At 47.7% G+C, this 22,475-nt stretch overlaps 1 protein-coding gene across 15 annotated transcripts in view; it reads right to left on the minus strand.

The window, feature by feature from the left end:
- Window positions 1-22,475, minus strand: part of ERI3 (ERI1 exoribonuclease family member 3) — a 124,939-nt gene that overhangs the window by 82,711 nt on the left and 19,753 nt on the right. For 13 of the 15 annotated variants that reach the window (XR_003523183.1, XR_003523184.2, XM_027612578.1 and 10 more), the window contains 2 exons: window positions 9,437-9,553; window positions 2,855-2,914 (listed from right to left, as the gene is read on the minus strand). Coding sequence is in view for 12 of the 15 variants with exons in the window: in XM_027612556.1 (XP_027468357.1) it covers window positions 2,855-2,914; window positions 9,437-9,553 (177 nt within the window). In the remaining 3 variants the exon portion in view is untranslated. The remainder of the gene's footprint in view (window positions 1-2,854; window positions 2,915-9,436; window positions 9,554-22,475) is intronic. The other 2 variants (XR_003523188.1, XM_027612517.1) reach the window with 1 other exon arrangement.

Here is a 22,475-nt window from a genome sequence, read left to right on the forward strand (position 1 = left end):
CACCATGAAGGCAGTGACTTTCGTTTTATTCACTGTCTAAATCCCTAACTCAGCAGTGTCTTCTCAATAGATACCTGCTGATTGACTGAAACATGAGTAGGGGATAGTGTGACCGATGTCCAGTGTGTAGAAAGGAGGGACAGGAAATGACACTGAGGGTTAGGTGGGCCAGACTGTGAAGACTCCAGCAGGTAATGGAGAGCCCACTGAAATCGTGAAGTAAGATTACTCCTAGCAGGTGTAGGCTAGCTCCCTGGGACATCTCAGAGATCCTGGAGGCCCAGTCCACACCAAAGCAGTCTTTGAGTAGGGCCAAGGATCCTAGGTCATTCCATGACTAGAGCAGTCCTACCTCTCAGGAGGTCAGACCGCTCCTTAAGCCAGACTGTGCAGACCCTCTTCACAGTCTGCACACCGGAGAATCCCCCTCAGCCCAAGAGTCTCCCTAGCAAGCTAAATTCAGGACTTTCTACTGCGGAATGGCTTGTCTCCCCAGCCACTATGGCCCAGTTGCACAGAAGGACACGCACACACTCACATTCATGTATCCTTTCCCAACACTCTACATAAGAAAAGGAGTAAGGCAAACCTAGGGCTCCCTATGTCATCTAACCCTGCTCTAGCTCACTGGCCTTAAATCCCCAAGGTAAGTGCCCCATCTGCTGGGGGGGTGCTCCCCAATGCCCCAACTCCTAAAAAGTGGTCTTGGAAAAGAGAGCAAGACAGGATTGTCAGGAGCCAATGCCCAGCAGGATCTTTCCCATGAGAAGCACTTAATATTCACAGGGGTCCTTGGAAGCTTAGGACCTAGGCCATTCACTCATGCAATAGGTATTTAGTGAGAACCTTCTACTGTAAGCCTGTCCAGAGAGGTGATACATTTGTCCTGTACTATCACTGTCTTTTTCTGTCCTTTTCCTTCCCTTCTCCGCTTAGGTGGATAAAGAGTTAGAGGAATCACCAAGACAATCCCCAATCAGCTGGGCTGGCCCTCCCAGCTACTGAAGGTCTAGCATGAGTCCTACTTGGACTAAATGAGTCAGGCAAACACCTAGCTGGCCACCTGCTCAGGGCCTTGGTTAGGACAAGAAGTCAGCTTTTTAGCTATATGACCAACTCAGGGCCAATGAGACAAAGTACAGCCCATTCTGGTCTCCTTGCCAGAGACTCCCCATTCAGGCTGATGCCAGGAATCTTCCCTCTTTACCCACAAAGTATCCTCAAGTATCAGAAAGTAGCTTTATGGATAAGACTCAGAATCCCCTGAGCATTCTGCTCCAGGGTGGCCTGAGGTTAGCAAGAGGAAGTCTCCTGAAGACCATCGCTCCCTGTCAACCAGCACAACTGAGGGGAAAAAAAAAAATCCCATAAGCTCAATAGCTCTGGTTCAGTGCTGGCCTACAGCAGGCATCTTCCTCCTCAGATCCTGGCCAGCGACATTCCAGGGAATAGCTAGCTGCCTGCTGTCTGGCCTCCCTCAGGGGGCAGGCCCTGGCTGGGACAGAGGAAAGGATGGGTGGGGTTCCCACTTTCTCTTTGAGTCTGGTCTTACAGGGAGCAGTCGATGCTGAGGGGCCCCCTCAATCATAGGAGTGAATCTCCCCTCAAAAAAAGAGGATCAGTGGGGCTGGGAGACACCTCAGAACTCATCTTCTCATCTCCCAAACTAGTGTAGGTACCTTCACATTGACCCGACCCAGAGCTTGACCAGTCAGAGAACCTAGGCTTGTACACTCGCAGGGACAGGGAGCATACCTGCCACTGGGTGAGCCTAAACCTGACTCCATCCTGAGGAGCCCAGGAATTCAGTCTGCATTTCTCTCTCCCATGAGACAGGGCCTCTTGGCTAAATAAAGAGATCTTCCCGCCTCTCCCGGCTACCACCCAACTTCCTCTAGGCTGATTACCTCCGGCGCAGACGTGCCCTGCTACCCCCCCACCCCCTCTGCTTCCTCCTGTGCTTTGATAGGGGCTGAGCTTTAGGTTTACTGGTCTTAAAGATAATAAAGTACCTAATGGGATCCACAGGCTTCTTCTCTTCTCCCCTCCCCCTAGAGAGGAGGGAGGGGGAAAGGGACCTTCCCCCTCCGTGAAAACCCCCAGGCCAGAAGGGGTGGGAGACAAGCTGAGGCCAAGCCCGGCCCTTCCTTATTCCCTCAGGCTGGAGCACAAGAAGCAGCATCTTAACCTTTTCCAGCTCCCCGAGGAGAACATCCTAGAAGTGTGGTCTCCGCCAAGGGTTCTAAAGCCTTTCATTTGATTTCCCTCACATAGGCAATTGTCGTAATTATTCTGATTAGGAATCATTACCCAGCGCAGCCTCTGCACCCCTGACAGGCACAATGCATCCAGTGGCAGGCTGCAGTGGGGCAGGCGGGCCCAGCGCACCTCCTGGAGGAGCCGACAGCAAACAAAAGCCATCGATGGGGAGTTCTGGGTGAGTTAATGAAGCGCTCACATGCCACAGGCAGCCAACACTAAAGCTAAACAAAAACACCTTCAGTCCCTAGGGCTAGTCCTGCGGTCCTACGCTCGGCCCCCCTCTTCCACGACCCACCCAGCACCGGCTGCCCGCGCTGTCCAGCCCAGGGCCGGGGGCCAGGAGGGGGCGGGGGCCCTGTGTGGAACTCGGGGCAGCACTGGACATCCTGCCAGTAACCCTGACGGGAACAGCTGGAGATGACAGATCAATGGTTCAATACTCTCAACAGCATGTCACGGATGTGACAGCAAATGTTATTCTAATCAAGCCATAATCATAGTCAAATTACACGGCTACATTCTCAGGAGGGGAGGGAGAGAAAGGCAGCGGGAAAGGGTCCAGAGGTCAGGAATTAAAGGTCACTCAACCTACCTCCAGCACTTGCTGCAGGCTCGGCTGACCATCCACCATGGCTTGAATAATCCCGGTGAGCTGAAAGGAAAGAGAAATAGCCAATAGGTGGAACTGCAGGGTACAGGGTCTCAAAGCCAGACAGGATCCTTTCCTTTCTCCTTCTACCATAAAAGACTCTGGCCTGCAATGCTTTTGGCTCAGAACCTGCCAGAAGCCTTGGGAATGAAGTCCCAGGACATAAGGTGAACTTTCTCCACAACATCCTGCCCCAAGAGGGGGAAACACATCTACATGCTGACCAAAGGGTGTGTTTCATGCCCATTTCAGCTTTCACTTTGAAAAGAAAAGGAAAAAAAAAAAAGATTTTATGTGTCTTGTATTCAATAGGCTCAGTAAATCCCTACAAATTATGATCCAAAGTAAATTCACCTCCCAGCTTCACAGAAGTTCCTGTAGACCCTGAGGAATGCTCACATAGGACAGCAACACTTGGTTATCAAGTCTGGGTCTCGATGTCCAGCATTTCCCCATCTAACACCAGAGAAGAGCCGGGGGAACCCCACAGGCATCCACTCTTTACCCTGAATACCTGGGTCCTCAATACCAACTAGGCAAGCAAGAAATAGACACCTTTTTTTTTAAGATTTTATTTATTTATTTGACAGAGAGAGAGAGAGCACCAGTAGGCAGAGTGGCAGGCAGAGGGAGAGGGAGAAGCAGGCTCTCCGTTAAGCAGGGAGCCAGACGTGGCTAGATCCCAGGACCCTAGGATCATGACCTGAGCTGAAGGCAGACGCTTAACGACTGAGCCCTAGGCACCCCAAGAAACAGACACCTTTAACTGATTGGGAAACTCAGACAGAAAGGCCTAATAAAGGAACCTGGTCTAGAGAATTTCTGACTCACAGGCCTATGCTCACCCAGGTCAGGCCTAGGTTCAAACAAGCTTGTTGCTTTGCTTTGCTTTGTTTTGAAGTGAAAATATCCCTTGAATACAGACTAGGACTGCCTCGGGGACCTGAGGCAGGAGGCCCCTATCCACAGACGTGAACCCAGCTGGAAATCACCATGCCCAATGTGCCCCTGGCTACTCCTACAGAGAGCAGCAGCTCAGGCTTGCTGGGGAACTTATTTTTTTTAAGTGTTGGGGGGGGGGAATTAAACTCCAATTAAACTATAATTACATTTAATGAATATCAAATACCCAGCTCACAGGAACTGCCGGCTCTAAGAGGGAAGGTTAGTTTCTCATAGAGACTTACATGGAATGGTAATACACACCTTTTAGGGAAGAAATTTTCATTTTAAGAACGCTGAGTTCCTCTAGGTGGGTTTCTGTAGTTCATCAAGTCATTATTAGGTGGTATTTTAAGGAAGTGTAAGGACACAGCCACTCTATTTTATATTCCAGAAACTGTTTTTATATTAATCTGTATTTTAATTGGGTAACAGCTGCTGCCTACAGACTTCCCATGGTCTAAAAGGAAAATAAATTAGAAAGATTAACTACACTGTTGTTTCACAAGGCTTTAACCCACAGCATGCCCACCCGGCTGGCACCTCCACACCCTTTCCTTGCTTGGGAGACCAAAGAACTGCCCAGCAGAGGGAGGGCCTGAGCCAAAGAGAAAAAAAGTTGGTCCACTGAGGGCTAGGGGTGGGGCTGGGGGGTGAGGAAGAGCTCTGGGTCAGTGGCTTTAATCTTAAGAGTGCTAAGACTCCTCTTTTTATTTAGTCAACAACTATTCATGGACAGCCTACAATGTACTGGGCCCCATTCCAGGAACTAGGGATCCAGCTGTGAGGAAAAACATGAAATCCCTGCCCTCCTGGAATCAGCATTCTTCTTGGCAGCCCCCTCTATGCCCAGCCCAGCCAGCATACAAAGCCTGTACACCTTCCAGAGCCACACCCTGAGCAGGCAGTTGCCCTGTGTTTTGTCTCAGGCACAGAGGGGCCAGAGTCCAGAGTAGGCTTGTTGCTGACTCCAGGTGCAACACCCAGATGACTGACGAGCACCCATGCACCCACCCCTGCCCTTCCTGGCCCCACTTCTCTCCTGCTTCATTCTTCCAGAGCCAAGCCATATCCCCAAGCTTGGAGCTGGGGCTCAGGGTCAGGACTATCCTGGAAAACCTACAGCCACTCTTACTTCTTGGAAAAGCTCTGGGATCTGTGTGCCAGTCTCATGTCTTGTCTGAGTTTTCTGGGGCAAGGGTAGGTCTACCACTTCTCTTGACTCCTACACCAAGGGTCACTGAGATGAGATGAACACTGAAGGGCTTCCAGAAAGGCTCACTCACAGAAGAAACCAATGGCACCCTTGTCAAGAGACCTCCCTCCTTGGAGATGGGACTTAGGTCAGCATCTATGTACTCCACAAGCACCTGCTCTGGGCCCAGGAAAATCACTCATGTGCAGAGAGAAAGTCACTGCACTAAAAAGGAAAACCAGGGCACTGCTCTGCACGATCTCTCACTACAGACTAGGGCCCACCTTTTCCACCCTGGAGGTAGGGCTCCAGGGTCCTGGGGCTTTCTCACACTCCTGTCCAGTGGTCAGCAATCCTAGAATCATCAGCCTGGGAGGAGCCTAGTGAGCCCAGCTCTCTCTCTCTCCAGGCTTCCCAAATCACCTGTGGTTCAGCAAGACAAGGCTTACAGCTGAGCTCCTAAAGGGCTTGAACTCAACCCCCAGAGACACGGGGGCTTGAACTATTGGTTCGGCTAGAGGCATCCTTCCAGGGAGAGGCCTCACTCCCCTGTATGAATCCTTCCAAGGATGGACTACATCTTATCAGCTCCACCAAGGCACTAGATGAAGAGTGTGAAATTAAGAAATTCGTCCCTGTACCTGATACTGACAACCTAGAAGACATCTCTAAGACTTACACCAGAAGCCATGAAGGAGAGAGCTAATTTAATAAAATAAATACTGGAAAGTTCTACCTTAGGCTTAACTTAAATCCTTCATGCTGCAGTTTAAACCCAATCCCACTTGGGTTAATATATATTTGTAAAAAGCTTTCACATCCTCACAATGAAAGGTACTAGAGGAAAGCCAAGTATTATTAAGCTGAGAACCAGGGCTCACAGGCTAAACAGAGCTCAAAGACCTTAACCACTTAAAGCTGGAGAGGTGAGAGGAAGAATTAATGTGTGCTCTGTGGCTCCTTTCACCGAGGGATTACAGGATTAACTCCCGCTTCTCCAGACTCAGAAACCGTAAGGCGAGGGGCTTTTGACCCTGACTGATAACATGACTGGTTACTGAGATCCCCTACCCACACAGGGGCTTTGTCCAGGAATGAGCTGGCTTCATCATAAACACTAGCAACTACAGGAAGCAGCCCAGGACACTCAATGCCAATAGCATGTCAGCATCCAGTGCTTTCTCCTTTCACAGTTTATCTCCAACACAATCGTATTCTGACACCAAGACAGTTTGTTGATTACATAAGCACTTGTCTCTGGTGTGCAATCTGATAATCAGACCCACTCTTTCTCCTCAGACAAAGAGACCAATAAATCTCACTCTTTATAAGTACAGGTGCAAGACAAAGCCCTTTACTGGCATTTAGCAAAATTGGTATTTTTTCTAGTTTTTTCAAGACAATGACAACAACAGCAACAAAAAAAACTGCACATGGTCAGGAACTGTGCAGTAGCCCAGCTGCTAGATGCAGAGATCTGACGGGTTGGAGCAGATTCTAGAGGTGGTAGGGAAAGGGCTTGGGAAGGAATGAAACTTATCCCATCCTATCTCTGTCAGAAACAAGTCTCCAGGCAGACTATCACCTGGAACGAAGAAAGGACCTCAAGAAGGCTACTAACATGTCCATTACACAGAGCAGTTAAGAGTGTCTATATGTGGGCTACAGACCCACTCAAGGCAGCATCCCTCTTCTTGCTGCCCAGCACTGAGCCTGTTTCTCCCCTCCAAAAGCATGTACTCAGATGTGTACTCATGTGTCATGATGTGTGCACACATCACAGGCCAGGGTTCTTAAGAACTTCTTGTGCACAAGAGAAAATCCTACTAGAGGAGATGCTCAGGCACAATCCAGAGGTGCTGGGTTGTTCCTCATACCTACTAAGGAAAGATTCTCTCTGACTGTGATGATCTCTATCTCTACCCCAAAGGCAGCCACTGCCACACAGGACAAGGTCCCACAATGATGGCCCCCATCCCACGTCCATGCCTTTCTCTATATTACAACTCCATCTGGTATGGAAACAGAGCAATATTTAGATGATCTGAGGTCATCCAAAGAAGATATAACTTACTCGAAAGAACGAGTTAGCAGGACAGTTACTTCGGGGCAGCAGCGGGGCGGCGGGCAGCAAGGTGTGGTTGACTACTCTTTGACAATATTCATTCATTTAAGGAACACATGTTAAGTGTTTACTTGGCACCAGACCCTAATGATGGGCCAGAGATGGATCAGATCCAGGTTCTGCCCTCAAGGAACTCACTCACGGTCTAGTGAGACACATAAGTAAATAAAGTACAATGCATCTGATCAGCGGTTTGGGTGGTGGGACCAGCCATGGGCTTGGGGAAGCCTCCCCAGAGAAGGTGACCCTGAGAAGAGTCCTAGAGGGACAAGTAGGGGCAGGGGAGGAGAGTGGGAGCCGCATACAGGCAGGAGCTTCATGTGCACAGGCAGACTGTGAGGGAGCGACCTTAGGTGAGGGAAGTGAGGGGGCATGAAGCAGGGAGATGTGAGGCTGGATAAAATGGCCAGGACCAGGTCAGGGAGAGTTGGAGCCTCTGGAAGCCTGAGGCGAAATGGCACCCTCGGTGCCACAGCTCAGTCACATCTTCACTTTCAGATAAGGCTTCCGGACAAGGGTCCCAACCCCACCGTGCCTCCTGCCCTCCAAATTATGTATGTGTGTCCAGGGGTGAAACTTTCTAAAAAAGGAAAAACAGCTCTCATCATAGTCTCACAATCCCTCCTCCCTTATCCCCAAAAAGAAACAGCAGCAGCCCTGATCTCAAAAAGATCTCTCTTCCCAATACTCTCAAGAACCCACTCCTGCCAGGGCTGAGCTCCAACAGCACTGTTCCATGCCTAAAGAACTAGTAACCTTTCCCAAATTTGGGTCTGCCCAGCTGCACCAGGCAGCCTAGCTGCAGCTGGAGCTCCCAGGGGAGAATCTGCACACAGAGAGGAAGAAGAGAAGGACGAGAGGATACTGCATTTTCAGGCCAGTGGAGGCTCAGGTAACTAGCTGGCTTAAGGAAAATCTTCCCTTTCCATAAGGAAGGGGATTTTCACCATTAAAATGGTGATTTTTTTTCAAAAAGGGCAAAAAGAACAGATTAGCGCCCCCTGGTGGTATAGGTAATTTCCAGGGGCAAGGGGGAAAAAACATAGATCCCAGAGGGAGCAAGAATCTCAACATCATTAGTGGGAAGAACAAAGGGGCTGAGAGACTACACGCTTTGGCAGATGGATGCCTGCATCAAAGGCCTACCTGGGTTGGGCAGGAAACACTGGCATCAAGCCCAGCGACCCCTGAAACTTCATATCTGGGCTAAGTCAGCCTCAGAGCCCATGGGGCCCTTCCACCAGTGGCAGGCAGGCCCTTTCCCAGCATTCCCCACACCAAGACAATGGTTTGGGGGATCACTCAAGAACTTCCTTCCTGTTTCACTCATATGAAGAATGTAGATCGCTAAACAAAAGCACAGTATCTCGAATGTACCCCAGCCCCAAATTCTTAAGAAGATTCCAGAAACACTCATGTTTTCCCATTACTTCTGCTACCACACATACTTGGCCCATGATTCCACCACAGCCCCTGGCTACCACAGAGAGCATAACACGACACATCACAGGGGAAAGCGGTCACAGAAGGTCTCGGGAGTAAGAACTCTTCAGGGGCACCTCCTCTCTGCTACTAGTTCTTCTGAGCCTCTAGCAAGCATCAAGATCTCAGCCCAATTTCACAATCTGCAAAATGGGGCCAATACTAACCTGCTGGCAAGGTGACCGAGTACAACACTGGCACGGGATAAGGACAAAGACATTTCAGCCTCATATCCCACTTGGACTGCTCTTCTCATTCCTCAATGACAGGGTCGTGCTTCCCACAAACTCAACCAATGCTTCACGCAGGGCCTCTTTGCTCAAGGACAGAAAAACATCACCAGAAGCTAAGAAAGCCTGAACATAACCTCTCCTTCCAAGAAGCTGAAATCTTTACCTCTTGTCAAGAGGTGCCAAGGGAAATGGAACTGAAAAGTAGCTGAACCCCGGCAGTACCACCCTGGAGTGGTGTGGCAGTACCACCCTGGAGTGGTGCAGCACTCCAAGTGCCTGGTCATCAGGACGGGTAGGGATGATAAGGGAGAGAAAAGGTTGGGGAAGCCGGGACAGATGGTGCCACTTCTCCTTGGGTCCCCAGTGACCACAGCGGTGCAAGCGGAGTGGCAGACTTTGTAAAAAGCCAACTGCTGGCTGGGTCCAATGTGCACCTGCCTTACCCACTAACAAGGCTCCAGCTGCCCCTAAAGCAGCATGTATAGTGCACCAGTGACCCAAAAGCTCCTGTCCCAGCAGCCCGTGCTGCCCTGCTCCAGGGCCCTTACCTCTGTACAGAAGGGAGTAAGCTGTGGATGGACTACGGGCTGGACATACATGTGAAAGGTAGACTCAATCTCCATGGTCCGACCATTTAGCTTCAGGATGGGGAACTCGATGATTTCCTGGAATGGCAAAGACACAGAAAAAGAAGAATACATTTTTTTAACCAAACATTACAAGAAAGAGTCAAGAATGAGGGACTGTTTTGGATTCATTAGCTCTTGCCAGGCCAGACCCAAGACTGAGTGAGATGGTGCCAGCTCAGTTCCAATCCTAACCTTCCCACTGTTACTACCCTTACAGGTGGCAGGGACTAGACACACACCCCACCCCCACTGGAAAGGGGAAAGAAGACAGTAGTACAAGCTGCCCCAGTTTCCCCAACTGCTTCTCTGCCAGAGGCCTGTTAACTGGAGCCCATAAGAGTAGCCCCACCCTGTCCCCTTGCCCAGGCCTCTGCCCTGGATGGGCCTGGATCTCCAGTCACCTAGACAACCAGCCATAAGACCAATCACAGCCTTCTGCATTTGAAGCTTAAGCAGAACCGATGAGTTTCTTCATTCGTTCTTAAAAAAAAAAAAAAAAGATAAATAATAAATAAAGCCAAAGGGGATATAAAGAGAAAAAGAAAACTGAGTAAGAGTAATAGGACCTGGTGCCTCCCACCTTTCTTTCAGGCAGTACACCCTCCCCCACCCTCTCCCCCCCAATCACTTAGCCAGCCCTTCCCAGTCCACTGGAACGTAATGGAAGAGAAGGAGGAGGAGTGACAATTTGTTTGGTGTCTCTAAGATTAATTTGTCTCCGTTATTTAATAGAGATGCACAGCACCAAGGTCCTGGTGTGCAAACAGGCTTGCAGAACGCTGGCTGTGCAGCGCGCCTCCTACATCGCTCCTGGGAAGGGAGGAATGCACCAGAGGGGGGAGAGGGCAGGAGAGCACACACGCATCAGAGAGAAAAGGGAAAGCAAGGAGAGAGAATAAAAAAAATTATTGCTTTTTAATATTCAAAAACAGTTTGCAAAATTTAATCAAAGCAGAGGAAAAGCTAACATTTTTACCACTTTGACATTTTTATTAGCGCTTTCATAAATTTTTAAAACATGAATGGAATTAGTTTACAAAAAAAAAACTGCCCTGAAAACATCTGGAAGAGACAAATAGGAAATAATAAAAAAAATAAATAAAAGCAAAATCCTCCGAGTAAAATTAGCATGTGGAAAAGGCCTCCACTGCAGAGAGCGAAGGGGGGCTTGGCCCACTCCGTGGCCCCAGTAGTCAGCTCCAGCAGCATCCCTACTTCAGGTCCCCGGTTCTGGAGGGGACCTTTCTAGTATCACTAAAATCAAGGCAAACTGGTTCTCTCCAGGGACAACGTGGAGGAGCAGCACGGAAGCTATTGATACCTGACCGCGAGCAGGACATGGATGAGTGGGAAGACAGAACAAATGGCCAATCTCCTCAATGTCCCAGGGCAGCCAGGTAGCCTCTCCCTCAAACACACCTGTGACTATCGGGCTTGTTTTTAAAGCATCTATTTTTATCCAACACATTACAGCAGGACTGAAGACCAAATCAAGGCAGTCAGATTTCATGACCGAAAAATCCAAAGGTTCTGCTTGCCTGGTCTCCCCAGCTGATCCCCCAAAATGGGGACACTGACAGGAGCCCCCTGAGATAGGAAGGGCAACAAGGCTGAGGCAGAGGGGCTGGGGCAAGGAGGTCCCAGCTTTGCTTAAATTAGGTGACACCTTTCCTCCCAACTTGAAGAGATGGGGGGACTTATCCCCCAAATCCCTGGGCCTCTCTCACTCCTCACAAAGCACTCCTTTGCAGACCTGGTAGAGGACAGTTTTGTGCTGAAAAATAAAATGGAGGCACACATACACACAAAATACATTATCGGTCCCCCTGAAAAAAACAGATGTCCAAGATTTCCAAACACTAACTCTGAAGTGGGGCTCATCGGATACCTGAATTTCTGATGTATCCTGCTTCTCCAACTATGGAGAAGCAGCACTTCCCCAGTGGGAGCTCCACAGCCTGGTTAGTTTGGCTGCCCTGGTGTCTAAAGAAACAAATACAGCCAGTTCCTCACTAACAATGTTAGCTGGGCCCACAATGAAATTTAACCTGTGACACAACTGTACTTTTCATTTAAACTTTCATTTGGAGAGAAGCAGTGTTTGGAGACCTGCAGTTTGTCCTGCTAATAAAGACAAGTGTTGGGACCTTTAAGGATGCCATTCATCTCTGGCTTTTATTAAATTCAATTTTCTTAAGCCTATGATACATTATGAAATTAGGAGTTGACATTCCTCTGGAAACAAAAATATCTATCAAACATAAATAGAAAAAAAGCCCTCTATTACCAAGAATTTATGGCTTAAAGTTGATCTCTTTCCACTTTTTTACAAGCACATGGTTTGTTTTAGATATCTGAAATGTTATTATAGATCTAGAATTTCATTAGTATTTATTATAAAATAGTAAGCGCTTCAGCTCCTGTTCTGACCAGCACCAAGTCGGCATCCCCAGTAGATTCTCTGAAAACTTGGCCTTTGGGTTTCCCCACTGCAGCTTGCTCTTCAAGCTCTCCTGCTGCTGGCTTCCTCACCCCTAGGGAAATGGAGCCAACCTCTGCTCACACTCAGTAGCACCATCCCAGAGAGGAAGAATAAGCTAGCTTCAGCTCTAAGCAAAAAGACGGGGAGGAGATCCCCAGGAGGCCTGGGGGCCAGGGACATAGTGGATTGGACCTATCATAAACATACCTCTCCAGAGTCACTGGCCCGTCAGCCAGGCCTTCTCCCCAAGACCAACAAGAGGGACTTTCAATAGCCAATCTTAGAACATGACTTTGCATGGGCCCCTTCTCAGCACCATCAGCAGCTGTTGTAACAACGACCTTGCACACTGGCAAACTCATTTAAGCCAATGAGGATGCAAAAGAGGAGCTTCTGATGGAAGACCCTCTGGGGAGTCAGAGCACAAAGGATTTCACTTAGGTACTTCTTACCTTCCCATATTACCCAATCAAGCCCAGAACCTAAAAATCCTGGCCCCAACAGCCCATTCATGGGAGAGGAACCCTAATCTCTACCAAGGGGGCATGACTCTGCAGCCAGTGCACCTGGAGCAGGCCAAACACTTCAACAGTTTTCGGCTCATAAGGATCACAATGGTAACACCAAAGTTACAGGTTGATCACATTAATTCCAACCCAGGAGCTCAGGAGGATGTGCCTACGTGCTAGCTTCTGAGGGCAGTCACTCCGATAATGAAACTGTTATTCCTGCCTCTCCTCCTTTTCCCTCCCTCAGTCTCCTCATTCCCCTGGGAAGAGGGAAGTTTTTAGCAGTAGTTGAGTGTCTGCTTGTGCAGAGGTAGCACCAGGAATGAAAGAAGAACCAGTGTGTGTTCACCAGCCCTCTCTTCCTGCCCTAAGAACAGTTTCCCAATTCCTTACATCTGTATGTCATTCACGTTCAATTAAACTACCTGAGCAGCATCTACTGGGTGCAGGGCACTGTACCAGTGTTAGAGTGGGATTTAGAAAGATGTAGCCTCTGCTTTAAGGAAGTGCACAGACTAGTGAGCAGAGAAGATACAGAACAAATAATGAACAATGCACTACGATAAATTCTTAGTGGAGGGACATACTGAGTGTTAGGACTTTCAACTTATAGTGTGCTTGCAAATACATTTTCTTATCTTACCCTTATTAATCCTGGAAGATGGGTCATAGCAGCAGCAGCAGCAGCAGCTCATAAACCAACACTATGAAGCACCTACTATTTACCAGGCAGGGACTGGGTGTGGAGGCAGAGACAAATACAATGAGATGTGGCTCCTCTGTCTGAGTCTGGACAAAGGGTAGAGAGGAGCTGGCCCTGACACCCTTGGGGACACATGGAAAATGGAATCATTTCATTCCTTCCATTTGTTGTTTACTACGTGGCAGACTGCTAGATGCTTAACAGGAACGACCTCATTGAAGCCTCCTAACAACTCAGGAGGTGGGAATTGCTATGATCCTTATTTTACAGATAAACTAAGGCCCTAAAAGAAGCGGTCACTTGCTCAAGGTTACACTCCTTGTGAAGGGCAAAGCTGGGACTCCAAATGGGGAAAAGAGACTTAAAGAGAACAGCTTTCAAAATATGACGGGTCAAGAGCTGATTCTTCCAGACTGACAGGCTGTCTTTAGGAAGCTCGGTCTGCTGTCTCCTAGGAAGAGAGACTGCTCTCGAGTTACAAGAGCACTGAATGCAGCCTACCCGGGCAGAAAGTCCTGGAGGACCATTGCCGCACAGGCTCCACTGCAGCTGCAGTGACACAGATGGTGCTTTGCCCTGAGCTCGGGGATGGTGGGAGCCTTAGGTTTGCATCTCCAGCACCCAGCTCTGTCCTCGCATGTAGACCGCGCTCTCTGCGCTTCTGGTGAGTAACATCTGAGGGGGCCAATAAAGGGCAAGGTAGAAGCCAAGCACATGGCTCTAAGAGAAACATCTCTGTTTTACAGAGCTCTCCACAGGTCAGGGAGGTGAAGGTGACAAACAGGGTAAAGATGGTGGTGGAGCCAGGATTCAAACCCAGACACAGAACACCCCAAAGCACTTTCTGTCTCTCATGCTGAAGTGCTTTCTCGTCCTCCCCCAACTGCTGCAAACCACCAACATCCCAGTTTTTTGTCTGTCCAGACCAAGGGTTTCCTGGAACGTAGAACTTTCAGAGTTAAAACTGGGACAGCTGGTCAACCTACCTGTCCACAAGCTACCTGCACCACTAGGTTGTCCAAGGATAGAGCATAATAGTCTCCAAAAGTTGGTCTGCTGATGGTGGATAGGAACTAGCCACAATTTGACAACTCAGGACAAAAGCCTCAGAACTTGGATTGTTCAAAGTATCCAGGGTTCCAAATCTCCCGTGTCTCCCTCAATAAAATGTCAGCAGCAAACCTTTGTTTTTTTAAGGGGAGGGAAGACAGATAAAAAGGAAGCACCAAGTAAATATTCTTTTACCTTTTTAAGTGAGCAGAGGTATAAGTTGGAGCAAAGGTTTTAGACATAGCTGCTTTTGCTCAACGAGGAACACCAGAGATTATCTTGATTAACTGAGGACAAAAGTGCAATAGCATCTCAAGTGAAATTTCACAACTACAATCAGTAGATTACAAGAAATAAATGTGTAGGTTGCTTTCAGGGTATTCAAACTCCCTTCAACTAAAGTGTCTTCAGTGATAAGATTATATATTTGAAGACAGAACAACAACAAAAGGATTTTTAAGAAGGGACTTAGGTTAGACTGCTGGAATTTCTTGACAATGGGACAGAAGGTTTAATAGCGTTCTTATAGACTTTTTCTCCAAAGCACAGATTCTCCTTTGCCTGAGCTGATGGTTCTATGGTCCCGTCTGAAATAAGGGAATCAGCAAAAAATTTTTCACGACTTCCTCCTCTCAACCTAGGAACCGGCATTTCTTCAATTTACAGATGGCAACAACTAATCTATCCCTTCCCTCCATCCTATGAAGGAAATTCCAAAATGTGCAACACCGCTGCACAGAAAGGTTTGGTAAATCCAAAAGCGACATCACACCACAAGGTAGAAAAAGCAGTACATGGCTTTTATAAAACGAGTTTTATGCAAATACTTGGTTTTTGGCTACAAGTCACATGCAAAGGCAGGCCCTTCCTCAAGGGATCAAGGAGCCTCCTGGCTAAGGGAAGAGGGGAAGTTGAGAGGGGAAAGTGAGGGCTGCACTGGGCAACGAACAGGGCACGGTTTGCTTAACAGTTTCTCCCTTGGGGGGGAAAAAAAGACATTTTATGCACAAGGAGCTTATTTCTTAAACAAACACTCGTGGTTTTGATTTACACCACAGCCTGCTCCTAAATAATTTATGGCGGGTTAAATTTATTGCCGAGCCCTGGCTGGCTGCAAATTCGAATTGCCAAATAATTAGATTTTAGGGCAAAGCTTATAAATTACCCGTCGATTTGTCCAGACTTGTTTGTCAGTTGCTTTGTGCTTCGGGTCATCTTTGGCATTTGGCTGTTTGGGTTTTAATTGCTGATTTACACTTTGACAGATGAGAGCTGATGCTCAAAGTTTCAGGACAAGGAAGGGTAAAAAATTGGAGCTTTAAAAGGCTGATTTTTCACCTACATGTCCCTTTTCACTATCCCCATAGACCCCAAAGCAATTAAAATGTAGAAAAGAGGCTGAAATAGACACTGCTATTCTTTATTGGGGGGGGTGGAGGGTGGTGTACAGAATGCTTTATAATTTACTTTTACTGAAATCTGAATTTAAAAAACAAAACCATAATACCAATAAATGAAGGAGACCAAAAGTTTTCAAAACTGCATCCTCACCCAGGAGAGTGTGCATGCCTGTGTCTACCTTCACGTGACTCTGGATCCGCCTCAGTTCAAGCATTTTTACATGTTCAATTGTAAGTAACTGCAGATATTAGTGGCCTCTGTGAAGCTGACCCTCCAGGGCTGCAAACAACCAAATGATTCCTTTGTAGCTACCTGTATAGATATTGGTCATAAAATTAATTTAAGCAAATCTCAGGGTTGTGTGCAGGAGAGGCCCCCCAGGGGCAGGACTAAGGGAGGGCATGGAAATAGAAGGGTTCTGGGTCCAACTTACCATTCCAGTAGAGGAAAAAAATCTCTCTGGGTGGTGCCTCAGCTCTACCCACTACGCTGATAGAGGGCCTAAAGGCTTTCTCTATGCTTCCTAAAGGAGGGCCTGCTTCCCAGCCATCTGCTATATCCCAATACCTTGCAATGATGCCATGATTAAGAATACTACTAGTAAGAGCTAACTCCTACAGCTATTGTATGTCAGGCACTGTTCTAAGCACTTATATTTTATCCTCCCAACAGTCCTATGAGACCGGCGCTTTATAAAACCCCTTTTTGCCAATAGGGCAACTGAGGCATAGAGTATAAGCAACTTGCCCAAGGCAAGTCATACTGTTAGTAGGTGGTGGAGAGGGCTCAAATCCAGAGTCCAGTTCTGGAGTCTATGCTCTGAACCATTATGCTATATTGCTTCTCATCAGAATAGCCTCTCCCTCAGTTTTCCTCACCCTGGAGGTCCAGAGTGCACATTCTGGGACTTGGGCACATGCAGCCAATGACTGTTCGTTTAATCAACCAGTAAGGTGAGGAAAAGTCATGTAATGCGCTCAGGATCACAAGATGAATCAGAGGCTTGGTTAGTCAAAGACCATTTTTCCAATGAGTGTAAATACTGCACTAAAGATCTACTATTTGGGGGTAGCAGGTGATCAGGAGAGGCCCAAGCCCACTCAGGCAGACAGAGGTTCTGGTCAGGTAACTTGGGTAGGAAACCAGAGAAACTGGCTGGGCTTCAGGAGACCCTGCTCCTAAAGGGGCTGCTGGTCTCTTCATAGAAGACTTATCTCCATGGGTGCTTCATAGATTCCCTGTTCTTTGTACAAAGCTGCCAGCCAGAAGCCAGGACAGGTAAACGGTTGTGCTGGCATGACAGTAGATTTTTAAAATCACTGACCATGGAGCAAGCAATACACAAACTGACATCCTGCCTACAATGCGCTGAACACTTTTCTCACACATTGGCTCATTTGATCTTACATCTCTGTAAGGCAGGCAGGAATCATTGCCCTATTTTATAGACGAAAAAGCTAGGGAGGTCAGTGGGTCTCAAAGCATGTTTCCTCACAGGCAGCATCCCATCACTTGGGAATTTATCAGAAATGCAAATTCCTAGCCTCCACCCCAAACTCTGGATCAGAAACCCTGAGGTTGGGGCCAGTAATCTGTGTTTTAACCAGCTCTCCACGTGATTCTGATCACAATTCTGATTGCTAAAGTTTAAGGACCATTGGTCTAGACTACAGCAGTGTCTCTCAGACTTCAAATTACCCAAAGATCTTGTCAAATTACAGATTCTATTTAGCGCTGGAGTAGGGCCTGATATTCTGCATTTCTAACAGGCTCCTACATGATGAGGATGCTGCTGGTTCTTGGACCACACTCTGAAAAACACAGATGTAGTCTAGAACATCTATGAGAGTACCTCCTTATCACAGATATACTGACCAAGTGAGAATATGAGCCACAGGTCTTAGTCCCTTTCTCAGAACAAACCCTTACTTGGCCCACTTTCAAGCACCTGGGACAAGACCTTTAGATCTGCCAACCACTCCTGGCTCTTGCCATCAGATATTTCATTCTCCTTGCTGCCACAATCAGGGGAGAAAAACTGGCATGTCACATCCCAGAGCTTTAATGAGCAAGCCGGTAACTCTCTGCTAGGGAGCCAACAAGAGATCTTCTTTCATGACAATGCGTGCTCCCTTGAAGAATACTGTCAGGATCAGGGCATCAGCTACCCACAGAGCACTCATACTATCCTCTCCAGAAAAACACCTTCCTTCTGTCTAACTGAATCAAAAAGCAGTTCTGGATACTTCTCCAATGAAGACTTCTTGAGAAAGACCTGTGGCCACAGATCTGGAACAGGATCCTGGCAATTCCTGCAAATATCCTGAGGCACCAAACTGGGGATTCCTCACCAACATCAACCAGCCGCCACATTCTACACCATCATCATTAACTTCCTTTTAAGGCCTACCCCTGGCCTTGTTTCTCTAGTCACTTACCTTTCTAGTGAAAGCAGACCTTATCAAAATGGCATGTTTCATATTCCATTCTTCAGTGCCTACCTCCTCTGTTCCCAACCACCAATCCCTTTCAGTCCACCAGTTGGCCTTTCATTCAAATGCTGCTAGCAGTGGGGACAGAAAAAAACCAACCCGTGAACAATGCAGACAGACCCCCTGGAACTCCATTTTCAAACATCACAATCTCAAGCCAGGGCTCTCAGTTGCTATCACACTTTTGGAGAGCAAGATTCCAAGCTTTCTTTCCAGTTATCATCCTATCTACCTAATCATCACTACCTACCTCCCCTAGGCCAATGGCCAAATGGTTCATCAAAAAGATCCTACTTACAACACCACTAAGGAACTCACCTTGTTGGTTCTCCCTGATAATGACTCTTCAGTTTGGAGCACTCCATTTACAACAACCATAGGTTCCACCTTTACTCCGTGCCAAATCTCTTAGCACCGCTGACTCCTAGGGGCCCACCAGTATCCAAAGGAACTACCAGCTACTTGGTTCTCAAGCTCACTTCTTTCCCAGCACATCTAAAGCTACAACACATAACTTCCTCTCTCCATACCCACCATCACTACCTTAGTCCAACCTACTAACAACTCTTCCAAATAATGCCTCCTAATTAGGTTCCCCATGTCCATTTTTAACCCCTTGGAACATCTTCCCCACCATTCCCATGAATTCTGGCTTGCAACATCTCTTTCTGTTTCTTCTATTCCATTCAATAACACCTTCACATTTTCTCTTCTGGCTCACCAACTTTGCCCCCAGCCTCACCTCGGACTCTACGCTCCTTTCCTTTCAGCAACATCAGTATCTCCAAATAAGAGCTTCTGCCAGCATTTACCCTTCAGGCCAACCCCTGGCCTCCCTAGAACTAGACACTGACCACAGCACTGGAACAGAAGTGGACTGATCACATAACAGATGTGTTTTCCTGCCCACAGACCAAGATCGCCCACTGGCCACTACAGACAGGGATAGGACCAAAACAGCAGCCAATTCCAAGGTACCTGAACATCAGATTAAAAGCTTTGCTGATGTTTGTCTCTCTCTCCAGAGTCCACTTACCTCCTTTCTGATCTCTCAGCACCAAACGGGGCTTTGCCCATGACAGCACTCTAGAAGGTACAAACCCTTCTCTGCCTGTCCCAGCCTGCTCACCCTCTGCTGCAGACCTGCCAGCCTGGGGGGCTAGTGTCAATCTGGGAACACTCTTGTTTCAGGCTTTTAGGCTATGACTCAATTTTCACAGCGAGAGCTCAAAACTCATCACATAAATGTATAGCTGTGGGTTTTTTTTTTTTTAAGTATTGTGAACACCCAGGATAAGAGAATAAAAAATAATCACCCCAATAGCATCTTAATCAAAATGATGCAGGACCTTTTCCCCAAAAAGACAGAGATGGAGAAAGCATCTCCTAATATCAGTTTCCTCATGTCAAACAACTGAGCTCAGTCTACAAGGTAAGGAATGTAATCAATATTGGAGAGAAGAAAAACAAGATAGGATGGAGGCAAGGAGAAGTGAAGCCTATGGACCTACCCTAAACACTCCTTTGGATTTCACTTCCTCACTACCCCACCCCAAATTCCCCGTTTTCCTTCTATGGCTGTGCACCTGTTGCTGCTGCTCAGAGAGAGAGCTCACCCCCCATCTCGAAGCCCTCTAGTCACCTCTGCTCTAGCACATTTTCTGTTGTTACCCAGGCCCACCTGCCTCTTCCTTAATCCTTCCATTGCATCTCTCGACGTTAGGGAGCCAGTTGCTTATCTGTTTGATGGATCTAAACCTCCCCAGTCTATGGAAGGTAGGTCTTCCCAAAGGATGTCTCACAGATCCAGATCCAAACTGCCAGTACTTTTAGAGGGTCACAGGGAGGTGCTGTGTCATTCTCCAGCCCTTCCTTCTCCCTGAAGGCCTAGCAGCCCAACCCCGTGCTGCCCTTAATAGCATCCAGGGTATCCAATTAGCCCTCCCCGGCAATGCCTCAGGGCCTCAGCTCACATATTTTTTTGTTGACCCTTACATTTTTGCCCACACTTTATTGGCTAAAATTCTCTCAAATCTCTCCTAGCCTTCATACTCTCACAGATCCCACTAAGATCTTCTGGCTTGCAGGGCTCCTGGGTAGTTCAGTCTGTTAAGCGTCTGCCTTTGGCTCAGGTCGTGGTCTCAGGGTCTTAGGATTGAGACCCACATCAGGCACCCTGCTCAGCAGGGAGTCTCCCTCTGCCCCTCCCCGCCCTCCATGCTGCTCATGAGGGCACGCTCTCAAAAAAAATTAAAATCTTAAAAAAAAAACCAACAAACATCTTCTGGATTGAATGTGAGAAATACCATATAACCAATAGAAATAATCCTACTAAACAAACAGTGAAATATTTGTCAGTTCAAAGTCTTCATTCTCTCTCTTCCTCATTTTCAACACTCCCACAAACAACCCTGCAATCCAGGTCAGTTTTTCAGCCTTAGGTCAATTCATCCTGGCTTACTCTGTGAGCACCTTCTTTCATTCCTGCTACAACAATTCTGAGAGGCCATAGGCTGACCTGGCTCTCTTGGATCTCCTAAATTTCTCTAACATCAAGCCTATGCAACCCCTCCTCCACACCATGAGCAGGGTTGATCATTCCCCTCCTTTGAGCTCCCACTGCACCAAGTACTGACCTACATGATATAATCAAATGCTTAACAGTGATTACATGTAGGTCTACCCTCCTCGACTATGAGCTCCTTGAGGGTAGGGACCATTTCTCACTTGTTTCTATGTCCCCGGGATCTAACACAGAGCTTGAAGTTGCTATCCAAAGAGTAGAATGAGGCCTTTTCATTGCCTCTAAGGTGGTTACAATAAGGTCCTCCCCATTCCTTTGCTTACTTGGTTGGTTTTGTCGTATCCAACAAAAACTTTAAAAGGCAGCTCACTGTCACTGTTCGTTTACAGTCCCTGATTTCATTCATCATTTATCAATGGCCCTATTCTTTACAGCTCTTCCCCACCACCAACCTTAGCCCAGTGTCTAACAAAATCTGCATTCCAACAGCTGTCTCAGCCCTGGGGAGGCCACCAGGATAATAAGAGGCTAGGGGGAGGTTTCCTGATTTGTACTCAATTATGTGGTGATTTTGTTACCAATGACCCAGTGCTCCCCAAGGAAAGTTCCTGGTCCCACCCCCAGGCAACTCCACAGCCCTAACTACACACCACAGCAGCTTAAAGGTATAAACCCTGGGGAAGATAGAGAAGCAGTCAGAAGAGAGCAAATAAACCCACTTCGATCTACGCCTCTGCTATGCCAAACACATAAGGCAGCACCACCATGCATCGGTGCTGCGCTCCCGGGATGTATATTTTACTTCCACATTGCTATGTCTGCTCCAAATAAAGAAGGGCCCTTCGGCTTTCACGTGAAGTTACAACAAGGCCAAGACCCGGACACAGCAAACGCTTGTTCTCATTCAGGGAGCAGTTGTGAGGAGCCCCAGTGACAGTTGGAGGGAAGGGATGGGGGGGTGGGGGGGGGGATCCGGATGAGGGACCACCAGGAAACAGCAGTCTGTGAAGGAGGGGGCTTCTGGAGGTGGAGGGGAAGCACCACTTTTATGGAAGCAGCAACAAAAAGGACAAAAGCGCCTAGTGGGCTGTCCCAGTCCCACCACCATCAGTGACCACCAATAGCGGAATTCATTTATGGTGACCCTGGAAGAAGAGATGTGTTAAAGCAGAAATATAACTAAAAAGAAAGGCAATAATTGGTCTGATGGGCAAGGGGAAAATTATACCAGGAGTCGGGAGCCTGTGCAAGAACACTTACAGCTCACACAGTCATCATAACTCAGCCCCCTCAAGCATTTTGTGCTCTGCTTATGGTGTTAACTTTAATGTCTTAACATATAACACCATCCGCACTAACACAAAATACTACACACGCCAGATGAGGCTGAATTATAGTTGCTGTGGGAAGCATAACTTTGAATTTCCTGATTTTGGTGCATTTAATCTCAACCATAATGTTACATTAACGTCGGTTTTGCATTTCATTTCCCAGTTTAGAAGAATAGCATCAGCGCCTTCGCCTGTCTGTAGAGAAAAAAGTGCAGGCTGACTGGGGACACAGGCAGATGACCCGCAACCCAACAACTGGGCCCTCGCAATAGAAAGCCTGGCTGGGCCCCTCCTACTTGAAGGAGCTGTGATTGGGACAAGTGAATGGGGCAGGAAGGGTGGGTTCTTTCTCTAGGGAACCGCCTTTCTGTCCACTTGGAGGGTGTAGAAACCAAGAGCAGGGAGAAGGAAAGGTGGATACATAGGAAGAGCAGCATGTGTGTGTGCACGTTGGCTGGGGGCAGGG

This window comes from Zalophus californianus, chromosome 4, assembly GCF_009762305.2.
Source record: "Zalophus californianus isolate mZalCal1 chromosome 4, mZalCal1.pri.v2, whole genome shotgun sequence".
Classification (NCBI taxonomy): Eukaryota; Metazoa; Chordata; class Mammalia; order Carnivora; family Otariidae; genus Zalophus; species Zalophus californianus.